Source organism: Phascolarctos cinereus, unplaced genomic scaffold (assembly GCF_003287225.1).
Source record: "Phascolarctos cinereus isolate Bilbo 61053 unplaced genomic scaffold, phaCin_HiC Scaffold_5;HRSCAF=322, whole genome shotgun sequence".
Classification (NCBI taxonomy): domain Eukaryota; kingdom Metazoa; phylum Chordata; class Mammalia; order Diprotodontia; family Phascolarctidae; genus Phascolarctos; species Phascolarctos cinereus.
Window position 1 is genome coordinate 43,531,792 of NW_027555958.1, and position 11,318 is coordinate 43,543,109.

The 11,318-nt window shown below is 45.4% G+C and overlaps 1 protein-coding gene across 2 annotated transcripts; it reads left to right on the forward strand.

The window, feature by feature from the left end:
* Positions 1-1,681: 1,681 nt before the first annotated feature.
* Positions 1,682-11,293, forward strand: VPS72 (vacuolar protein sorting 72 homolog). Of its 2 annotated transcripts, XM_021004922.2 has the most exons (6): positions 1,682-1,889; positions 8,567-8,719; positions 8,930-9,044; positions 9,826-10,002; positions 10,350-10,494; positions 10,700-11,293. In XM_021004922.2, exons 1-6 carry the CDS (start codon positions 1,773-1,775, stop codon positions 11,085-11,087), a joined length of 1,095 nt encoding a protein of 364 aa, XP_020860581.1. In that variant the 5' UTR covers positions 1,682-1,772; the 3' UTR covers positions 11,088-11,293. The 2 variants fall into 2 exon arrangements, with proteins under 2 accessions (XP_020860581.1, XP_078010997.1); XM_078154871.1 differs by having other exon boundaries at positions 1,684-1,889; positions 8,567-9,044.
* The last annotated feature ends 25 nt before the right edge of the window (positions 11,294-11,318 follow it).

The window sequence follows — 11,318 nt, forward strand, 5'->3', positions numbered from 1 at the left end:
AAAGCGATTTCCAAACCTTAAGATGCTATATAAATATCAGCTGTTATTATTATATACACTCCTCTGCTAGGGAAGCCAGACATGACCACCCTCCAGAATACTGGAGAGTTTATTGAGTCTAGATTAAGAACAGGTGTAAGGGGACAGAGGCGAGGAGAGGCAGGAAGTTTAGGAATCTTTTTTTCCTCCTCACAATTATGTTTTAAAATTACAAAACTGGAGAAAATATACAGGAAAAAATATAGCATTAAACTCTAACCTAGTTACCCCTTACAGATTGGACTATTTTGCCCACTGTGATATCTCTCCCAGCTCTAAATCTCTGTGGTTCTGTGAAATTATCTTTTGATCTTTATTAATCTGAGTAAGGGTCAGACTCCATTGATTACCTCAGCTAATTAAAAGTCACTGCTTTTGCTAAGTAAGAATACTTCTTGATTCAATCAATTAATCAGAACCAAGTGTGAACAGGGCCTGCGCACTTCATATTTCTAGCAAACTGATTTTTGCCTAAATCATAAAGAGGCTATGGGTTAACTATATGTGTATATGTAAAACATTCCTGTACATTATTAAATATTAACTATATTACACTATATTAATAGTTAACATATGTACATATATGAAGAGTTAGGCAAATAGTCCAATCTCTGCCTAAATATTAGGAATTTTCTTGCCTAGGAGCTTGGAGCAATTATGACTGAATATATAACTTTTCATCTAAAATATTCTCCCTAAAACTGAAGAGAAGAAAACCACACGGACTTTGCATGCCCCCAAGACTTAAAATAAGCTAATTATTGTAATATTGTGTTATATATACATACATGTGTTTTTATATATGCTGCATATATACGTACATGGCAAATCTTAAAGTGCTATACAAATTCTAGCTATCATCATCATCATCATCATTTCCAGAGGAATTATAACAAAATAAAAAATTGCAAAGTGCCTTATGTATTATAATAATAATAGCTAGCTTTTATACAGTGCTTACTTTTTCTGGCACTGTGCCAAATGCTTTACAAATATTATCTTGAGTCCCACACCAGTCCTATAATAGGTGCTATTTTCATCCTCATTTCTTTTATCTATGTTGTTAACACATTGTTTCACATAAACATTTCCTCGTTTTGACATAGTCCACACATCGTTTTTAAGAGCTTTGTTGACAAGCCAATCCTTGAGAAGGTTATCTGATTCCCTGCTTTTGAAGGTGAAGAAAGCTTGGAAGATTAGGAAGACCAGGACGGGCAAAGCAGACGCACTATGTGTTAGACAGAGCTCCAGCCTTGGAATTAGAAGACCCAAGCTATACTCCCTAACTGCCACTAATTTGCTAGGTGACTGTTCCTGTTCTTTTAAATGAGGTTAAATGACACAGCCTTCCAACTCGAACGCCACGACCCAAGGACAGACTGAGCCCAGACCTAGCTGCCTCTTCACATAGAAGTTTACTGGAAACTGCTGAGAGCTTGAGAGGGTAGGGGGAGGAGTAGGCGTCCCTAGAGGGAAGGGGGCGGAGCTGTCGAGGCTCCGCGCCAGTAGGCCGGGCTATGGAGAGAGAGGGGAGGGGCTAGGAGCAGGGCAGGGCGAGGAGTGAGTGAGCCGGGGCCGCTCCGGAGCTGAGCTCCATCCTCACCTCGGCGCTCGGCTGCTTCTGCCTATGACGATTTCCCCTTTCCGGCGGCGAAGCTGGGCAGGCGGAAAGCGCCGAGCGCCGAGCGAACTCGGGGCAGCTGCCGGTGACGGCTGGGGCCGGAGGAGGGATGAGCTTGGCTGGGGGCCGAGCACCTCGGAAGACTGCAGGGAATCGATTGTCTGGGCTCTTGGAGGCAGAGGAGGAAGATGAATTCTACCAGACCACTTACGGGGGGTTTACAGAGGCAAGAGTGGGGGCACGGGGAGGGGGCGGGGCTGCGCAGAAGGCTTGAAAAGGCCGGGGTGGATCTGAAAGTGGAAGCTGGGATGGAGGGGGCGTGGGAGAGAGGGCTGAGGGACCCTCCCCAGCCTTCGCCTTTCCGGGCCCTTCGCTGGGGCAGTTGTCGGAAGGGGAAGGCCAGGCTTGTATTTCTGGATCCTTCACTGTCCCGGGCATCAGGCATCGGCTAGGCCTGAGTTCCAATGCAGCCTCTGACATTCTCCCCTGTGTGGCCCTGGGCAAGTCTCTTCACTTCCGTCTGCCTCACTTTCCTCCTGTGAATGCTGTGGGGATGATGATGATGATGATGATGATGATGATGATGATGATGATGATGATGATGACGACGACGGTAGTGTTTATGGAGCGCTTTGTAAATATTATTTCATAATAGCACCTATCTCCCAGGGTTCTTGGGGGAATAAAATGAGAGAATATTTGTAAAGCGCTTAATGCTATCATCATCGTCATCATCTAGTCCCAGAAAAATTACAGTGAATTTTAAAGATTGCAAAGCTCTATATGCATAATTATTATTAATATTATAGTAGCTAACATTCATATACTGCTTATATTTATATAGTGACAGGAGATTCCAGTGATTCTTTTTTCCTTGAAGGAGGCAATCAGGACTTGTGACTTGCCCAGGGTCACACAGATAATAAGTATCTGAGGTCATATTTGAACTTGGGTCTGCCTGCCTCCAGGGCCAGTGTTCTATCCTCTGCACCACCTATCTGCCCCAGACTGGATGGCTCCGGTGGAGAAAGTGAGGCTTTGGTGACTTTGCACAGCCCTTCCTCACTTAAATCTAATTCACTTACATGTCATAACATCACCTTCCTGATGTCATGGTCCTCTTTGAGAAGGACAAACAAAAACTATGTGCCAGAAACTGTACTAAGTAACCCCTTTTCAGATATTTCATTTAAGTCCTATATCAGCCCTATGAGATGGGTGCTATTATCAATCCCATTTTACAGATGAGGAAAATGGAAACTGAAGCTCCAAGAGGTTAAATGATAGCTAACATTTATATGGTGCTTACTATGTGTGAGACACCATCCTAAGCCCTTTACGAATGTTTGAGTCCTGCAGAAGTCCTATGAGATAGGTGCTATTATTTCCATTGTACGGATGAAAAAACTGGAAACTGAGGCTCCAAGAGGTTAAATAACAATCAGCATTTATGAAGCACTTTACAGATATTCTCTCATTTTATCCCTACAACAACCCTATTTACAGATGGGAAACTGAGGCACAGAGAGGTTAAGTGACTTGCCCAGAGTCACACAGTTGGTAAATATCTGAGGCAGTATTTGACCTTAAGTCTTCCTGACTCCAAGTCCAAAGCTCTATCTATTGTGCCGCATACTTCCTTTACAAATTTGTTTCCCAGAGTCATACAACTAATAAATGTCTGAAGTGAGATTCAATCATCGGGTCTTTTGGACTTCAGGAGTAGTGTTCTTATCCACCAGGAGATCGAGAAGGGTCCCTAAGCAGTTTGGAGATTATTAAACAATTCATTTGTGAACATTAGAGAAGGGATGATCAGAGCGCACATGTTAATTACATGGGAACGGTGATGGTAATTAGCAAGAACAAGAGGCAACTGGTGGCTTAGATGGTAGAGCACTGGGCCAGAAGTTAGGAAGACTTGAGTTCGAATGCAGCCTCACACACTAGCTCTGTGATCTTGGGCAAGTCACTTAACATGTGCCTCAGATTCCTCATCTGTAAGATGCTGATACTAAAAGCACCTCCCTCCCCAGGTTGTTGTGAGGCTCCAGTGAGATAATATTTGTAAAGTGCTTCCTTAACAGAGTGCCTGGTACATAGTAGGCACGACATAAGTGCTAGGCTAGCAATTATTATTATTATGCCAGACTGACTTCATTTCATAGGATCATAAATTTAGAGCCGGATGGGTCTAAATAAATCTAGGACTGTAAAGGTCACATAGTCTGATCTTTTCATAGTGCGTACAAGGAAAATCAGGGCCAGATAGCTGTGACTTCCTCAGGGTTACATAAGTAGTAAGCAGAAAAGTCTGGATTTAAGTTCAGGTCATCTGACCCCAAGTTCAGCATTCTTTGCATTCTGTTTTTGGTTTGTTCTTTGCTCTTAAAGAGGTTATCAAGGGAATGTTGTCGCCGTGGTAAACCCAGACTTCTGGGAAGCATGTGACAGAGTCCTTAATGATATCCTTATGTACAAGATGAAGAGATGGGAGCTCCATGGTAGTACAGTTGAGTGGAATTGTAGGTGGTTGGAGCCTTTTATCCAAAAAATGTTTGGTTAATGGATCTTCTCACGTAGGGCTCTGTTCTCTGTTTCTTGCTGTTCTATGTTTTTCATCAAAGATGTGGATGAAGGCACAGATAGCTTATTTATCAGAATTGTAAATAACCCTAAGCTAAGAGAAAGTTTTGCACGACATACTTAGGGTTCAAAATGTTGGGCCTGTTGATGTATCATGGAATTTAACAGACATAAGTGTAAAATACATCTCTAGGATTAAAACTTCATCTATATGGGTACAGAATGGGAGCGTTCACATGAAACAGCAGTTCATCTAAAACAGATCCAGAAGATTTCAAAGAATCACAGAGTCGGAAGGGGATCTCAGAGTTCATCTAGTCTAACTTGTGCCCAAATGGGAGTCCCCTCTACAGTGTTCCTGACAAGTGCTTTACTCAGCCTTCTGATTGAATACTTCCAGTGATGGGGAACTCAGCACCTCTCCCTACATACAGCACATCTCACTTCTAGAACAGCTCCGGTTGTTAGGAGATAGTTCTTCACATTTAACATTAATCTGCTTCTCTGTTTGTTGCATTCATTGCTCCGGTTTCTGTCCTTTGGGGCCAAATAGGCCTCTTCCACTTGAGAGCCTTTCAGGTACTTGAAGTTAGTTACCACATCCTCCCTTAGTCTTCTCTAGGCTAAACATCCTATTTCCTTCAGCTGATTGACGTATAGAGCATATTTTTAAGTCTCATCCCCATTCTGGTTACTCGTCTACATGTGATTTCCAGCTTGTTGGTTATCCTTCTGAAACACGAGTGACTGAACATGGTACTACATACCTGCTTTGATCAGGGCAGGGGGCTGGGGAACTTCCTAAGTTCCAGACCGTGGGCCTCTCAAGTGGCCTTAAAATGGTGGCAGTGTTATTGGGTGCCACATTACACTGCTGACTTATAGCTAGCCTCAAGCTTACAGAAACCCCCAAATCTTTTTCAGTGAGCTATTAGGTAACCACTGCCCCCCCATCTTGTTCTTGTACAGTTTAAATTTTTGAGCCTAACTCTTGGGCTTTATCCCAGTTGTTATCCTTATTTCATTCACTAAAAACTCAATGCAAATCATCATTGAGACATGGCTGCCAAAAAAACTAATTTGATTTTAGGTGGCATTAAGCAGAGTATCCAGAGAGAAGGAGGCGATAATCCCACCACATTCCACATTCTGTAGGAGTCAATCTTCATTGGGAGTAGTGGGTTTAATTTTGAGGATCACATTTAAGAGAGACATTGACAAATGGGAGTAGGTCCATTAAAGCACAACACGGATAGAAAAGGGTCTGGAAACCATATCTCATGAGCAATATGGGAAGAATCAGGGGTGGTTCAACCTGTAGAATCTTCCTTCAGTCAGGATATGCCTTCAGATATTTAAACATCTATTATATGGAAGAGAGGCTGAACCTGTTGGGTTTAGCTCCAGAGGAAAAAAACTAGGAAGTTGCAGGAAGCAAATTTTAATGCCCCATAAGAAAGATTTTTTTTTTACCAGTTAGAGTTATAAAAAAAAAATTCCCTGCCTCATGAAGAAGTGAGTTTCCCATCATTAGAAAAGTCTAAAACATACTGAGGATATTCTAGAGGGGATTTCAACATTGGGTGAGGATTAGTCTAAATCAGAGGTGTCAAACATGCTTGAGTACTGCCCAAACCAAATTAAAATGTAATTGGGAAAGACTGAATAAAATAAATAAAAATACAGTAAAACATAGATGATGCTAAAACGTGGTTTTCTAAGTCAACATGCACCAGCAGGGATTGTGCTCTCCCCTGTTTCTATTGGAGTTTGGCACCACTGACCTCTAGGTTCTCTTCCAACTCTTTAAAAAAATTCTGACTTTTCCAAGGTCATCTGAACCTATGCCCTGATGATACTCACCAGCCCATGGAGACATAAGTCTGAAATTGAACTCATAACCTTTCCTCTGAACCCACTTCCTGTTCAATCAATCCTACCATCATTCTCCCACTTTTTTAGGCAGAAACCCTTGTGCTCATTCTTGACCTCTTCCTTTCTTCCCATTTCTGATCAGCCGTTAAATCCCGCCAGTTCTTATTTGCATTCATGCTGCCTCCACTTTTGTCCAGGCCTTCATTAATTACCTTAAGCTTCTGCCCCATCATCACAGTGGCCTCTACTCTAATCTCTTTCCAGACTGCTCTACAAACATGACCAGTTTAATCTCAAAACACAACCAACCCTCACCCCCTTTCTGGTCAAAAACTTTCAAATGTTCCCTGTTATCTTCCAGATGGCATTCAAGGCCTTCTATAATGTATTTCCAACTTAACCTTTTGATCCTTATTTTCCCCTACATGAATCCTTTCCTTCAGTCAGACTAGTCTAATCATTTGTCCTATAATTATGCCATAGCTATTCCTTCTTTCATCTTTGTCAACCTTGTGCCTTAAACCCTGCGTGCCCTTTCCTCCTCTCTACTTCTTGACGTACTACCTTTCCCTCAAGGCTTACACAGGTTCCACCTCTTTAAGGAAGCCATGCCTTATTACTCCATCCCTTAATGATTGTACCTTGCCCTAAAATCTTACAGCGCTTTTTGCTCATATCTCTTCCTTATGCACTTTTCATTATTAATACTCTTTTCATAGGCAATGTGATGTACTAGAAGGAGCCCTGGATTGTGGGTCCAGACCCAGGTTCAAGTTCAGCTCTTCCACTTACCATCACTTACATTTACTAAGCCTCAGTTTCCTGATTTGTAAAGTGGGCATAGTTGTACTACCTACCTCATAGCATTGTTTTTAGAATCAGATAAAGTGGTGTGTGTAAATACTTTGTAAACCTTTGTGAAAAAGGCCTCTATGATTGTGAACTCTTATTATAACGTGCTGTCTCCTTAACCAGACTGTAAAATCATTGACGATGAGAGCATGGCTTCTTCCTCTTCCTCTCCTGTACATATTAGGTGCCTAATAAATGTTTGTTGATAGTGAACATTCAACACACATTTCAGGGCTATCATATACCAGTCTTCTGCAATGTACTGTAGAGCATAGAGAAATAAGTAAAATGTGCTCTCTCCAGGAGTTCAAAGCCCATTGGTGAAAGTCAGAGATGTGTGTGTATACATATACAGTTAACTTTAATGCAAGGCACAATATGCTGAGTGCATAAGAAAGGAACAAATAGCTATGGAAGTTTAGAAGAGGGAAAAATCATAACATGGACAGAATTTTAGAGCTGAAGGAGCTCTCCTAGGCCATCCCATACAAACTCACTTCCTAGGTGAAGAAGTTAGAGCTTTGAGAGCCTAAACAGCTTGTTCGGGGAGGTGCCAAGAGGCGTGGCAAAGAAGGAGGCTTGGGACTCAAAGGCCAGCATTCTTTCCAATGGAGAATAAAGCCCAGGAGAGCTTTAATATTTCCAAAGCCTATTCCTAGCCATCATTTTATTTAATTCTTACAACAACCAGATGGGGCAGCCAGGGTAGGTGTCAGTATTCTTTTTTTTTTTTTTTGGCTAGGCAGTGGAGTTAAGTGTCTTGCCCAGGGCCACACAGCTAGCAAGTGTTATGTGTCTGAGGCTGGATTTGAACTCGGGTCCTCCTGATTCCAGGGCCAGTGCTCTATCCACTGCGCCACCTAGCTGTCACCTGGTATTCACATTTTAAGGAGTAGATAACCAAGACTCTGAGAGATTCAACTTATCCAAAGTCACAAATAACAAGAATGAAAAGTTGTTATTGTTGGAAGCAGGGGTGGGGGCCTTCGTGGCGGAGGAGTTTTGTTGTTGTTCTGTCACGTCCAACTCCTCGTGACCCCGTTTGGAGTTTTCTTGGCAGGAATACTGGATCCACATCATTTTACAGATGAGGAACTGAGGCAAACAGGGTTAAGTGACTTGCCCAGGGCCACACAGCTGATAAGTGTCCGAGTCTGGATTTGAACTCAGGAGGAGAAGTCTTCCTGACCCTAGGTCTGGCACTCTATTCACTGCACCACTTAGCTGAGTTTAATATAATAATGATAATGATGATAGCATTTAGCTTGATTAGAGCACCTACTACGTGCCAGGCACTGTGTTAAGTGCTTTACAGATATTATCTGATTTGATCCTCACAACAACCCCAAGAGGTAGGTACTGTCATCATCCCCATTTTACATATTTGAGGTAGATAGAGGTTAAGTGACTTGCTCAGGGTCATCCAGCTAATAAGTGTTTGAGGCTGGATTTGAACTCAAGTCTTCCTGATTCCAGGCCCAGTGCTTCAACACTGATGAAGAAGAAGAAGAAGAAGAGAGTTATATCCCTGATCCATTAGTGACAGTGTTCTATGCTAACCAGATTCTCATTTTCTTCTTCCTCCTCCAGGAATCTGGTGATGACGAATATCAAGGGGACCAGTCAGACACAGAGGATGAAGTTGACTCTGATTTTGACATTGATGAGGGGGACGAGCCAGCGAGTGACGGGGATGGTGACGAGCCGAGAAGAAAGCGCCGCGTAGTCACCAAGGCCTATAAGGTGGAGTGGGGACCCTGGGGTCGGGGAGGGCCTGCCCGGCACCAGCTTTCTCAGATTCTGTACACTCCTGCTGTCTCTCACCAATCTTTGAGGTTTTTCCCATTCCAACCCAACTCCCTCAGTCTCGGGATTCCCTTCTCTAGGCCCTGGGTTCTTGCTCCTTCTCCTTGTCCCTTCAGCCCCTGGTCCCTGATCTCAACCTGCCCCCAGGAGCCCATCAAGAGCTTGAGGCCTCGGAAAGTGAGCACCCCAGCCGGCAGCTCCCAGAAGGCGCGGGAGGAGAAGACGCTGCTGCCTTTGGACCTGCAGGACGATGGCCTTGACAGTGAGTGGGGAGTACAGAGCTAAGCTGCATCTTAGCTCTGGCCTGGCCCAACATTCACCCCTCCGAACCAGAACTAGACCTAGAGGATTGTGGTGGAACCACGTTGTTGACAACAAAGAAAAAATAAGCCCAGGGTTGCCTAGATGCTCACTGATACGAGGCCTCCTCTTGAGTACAGAGTAAAGCAGCTCTCTCTTAGGTACAGAGGGAATAAAAGACTTGGTTCCTTCCCGGAGGGTGCTTGTCGCTTAATTTGTGAGAAGAGATGAGTGCGTAGGTAAATGCCTTGCAGCCAACTTGTGGACTCAATACAGCCAGTGTTTAATTCCAGGCCGTGAGGCTTCTGGGCTACGTTTCCTTGTGCTCAAAGAAGGTCCCTTATTTGATATAGCTGCATCACAACAGAGGTAGGAAAACAATCTAACGATAAATTATAACATCAGGGTGATCTGTCCCACAGTTCTTCTGGAATGTCATGGCTAATCCAGAGTATGGGCATTGCAGCACTTAGAGCAGAAGGGAGCCCCAGAGGCGATCTAGCCCGACTACTTCATTTTGCCGATGAGGAAGCTGGGTCTCAACAAGTCTAGTGATTTGTCCAGGGCCTCCTAGGTAGGAAGTAGCAGAACCAGGGTTTAGCAAGTGGATGAAAGGGAAACAGTCTTGTTGGGGATTTGTTATTTTGGGGGAAGGAGCTGAGAGTATTTTGATCTGAGTGGGCTTCTTGGAGGAGGTGGTTCTGAGGTGCAAGATTTCCCACTTTCTCACTCATTCTCTTTAGGCCGGAAGTCCATGCGCCAGTCAACAGCTGAACACACTCGTCAGACATTCCTTCGGGTTCAGGAGCGGCAGGGCCAGTCACGGCGCCGAAAGGGTCCACACTACGAGCGACCACTGACACAAGAGGAACTCCTCAGGGAAGCGAAGATCACAGAGGAACTCAACCTGCGTTCCCTTGGTCAGCCAGGGGGCTGGGGGAGATGAGAGGCTGAGAATGGGAGCCAGCAGCTGGAAGAGCAGAGGGAAACTGAAAGTACAAGGGGTGGAGATTTGATGTAAAGGACACAGCAGGGAGAGACAAGGGCGGACAGCCCGGGCACTGTGGGAGGTGTGAAGCTGGGGCTGTGGGACCAGGAACCAAAAGGAGGCTCTGGACAAAGATGCAGTGTTGGGGGGTGGCACGTTGGGGACGGAGGGAGGCCCTGAGTGAAGCCTTAGGAGGTAGAAGACATGGCCTGAAGGGAGGACTGATGGTGCACAGGCCAGTGGAGCAGGAGGGCCTGACTCTTCCCCTCCATCCCCCAGAGAACTATGAGCGACTAGAGGCAGACAAGAAGAAGCAGGTTCACAAGAAGCGCAAATGCCCAGGGCCGGTAATCACTTACCACTCCGTGACGGTGCCACTGCTGGCTGAGCCGGGACCCCAGGAGGAGAACGTGGACGTGGAGGGGTGAGTGCAAGAGGCTCTCCTGAAGCGTCCCGGGCCCCAGTGCATCACTCCCTGATCTCCCCTCCTCTCTCACTCTCCTCTTCTCTCTCCTCTATTCTCCTCCATAGGCCAGCGGAGTTTCCTTCATCCTGGCTTACTTTTTCCCTGTCATTTTCTATTTCTGTCTCCTGTTCATAGCCGTCTTCTTGTCTCTTCTCTCCCTCAGGCTTGAGCCACCGCCTCTGGTCTCCACAGTGGTTCCTCACTCTGGAACGGGGCCAGTGATCCCACCTGCCCGCTGCTCACGTACTTTCATCACCTTCAGTGATGATGCAACATTTGAGGAGTGTTTTCCCAGGGGAAAACCCCCCAAGATCCCCGTGCGTGAAGTCTGTCCCGTGACCCATCGTCCAGCCCTGTACCGAGATCCTGTCACAGATATTCCCTATGCCACAGCCAGAGCCTTCAAGATCATCCGGGAGGCCTACAAGAAGTACATCACAGCCCATGGACTTCCACCTGCTGCTTCTGCCCTGGGCCCTGGCCCACCCCCTCCGGAGCCCCTTCCTGGGCCTGGGCCCCGGGCTCTTCGCCAGAAAATCATAATCAAATGAAAGCACGGCCGGTCCTCAGATGCTCTCCTTTGTCCTCCGGACCTTCGTGACCTCGCCTCTTTGTGACCTTGCCTCTCTACCCCCCTCTAGCCGTTTCTCGCCCTCGTACCCATCGCGGACACCTTATTCGTTCTTCCCTCTTTCCCCCAAGCGACCTGCCCATGTCCTGTCTGTATTTTCTAATCTAATAAAAATAGGAAAACTCCTGCCTGATAAGCCTTCTGTGGAGTG

Excerpts from the sequence above, each read along its gene's own strand:
- VPS72 (XM_078154871.1), top strand. The coding sequence starts at position 1,773 with ATGAGCTTGGCTGGGGGCCGAGCACCTCGGAAGACTGCAGGGAATCGA. Across the intron at positions 1,890-8,566 it reads CTTACGGGGGGTTTACAGAG|GAATCTGGTGATGACGAATA; the intron begins GCAAGAGTGGGG and ends TTCCTCCTCCAG. Across the intron at positions 9,045-9,825 it reads GCAGGACGATGGCCTTGACA|GCCGGAAGTCCATGCGCCAG; the intron begins GTGAGTGGGGAG and ends CATTCTCTTTAG.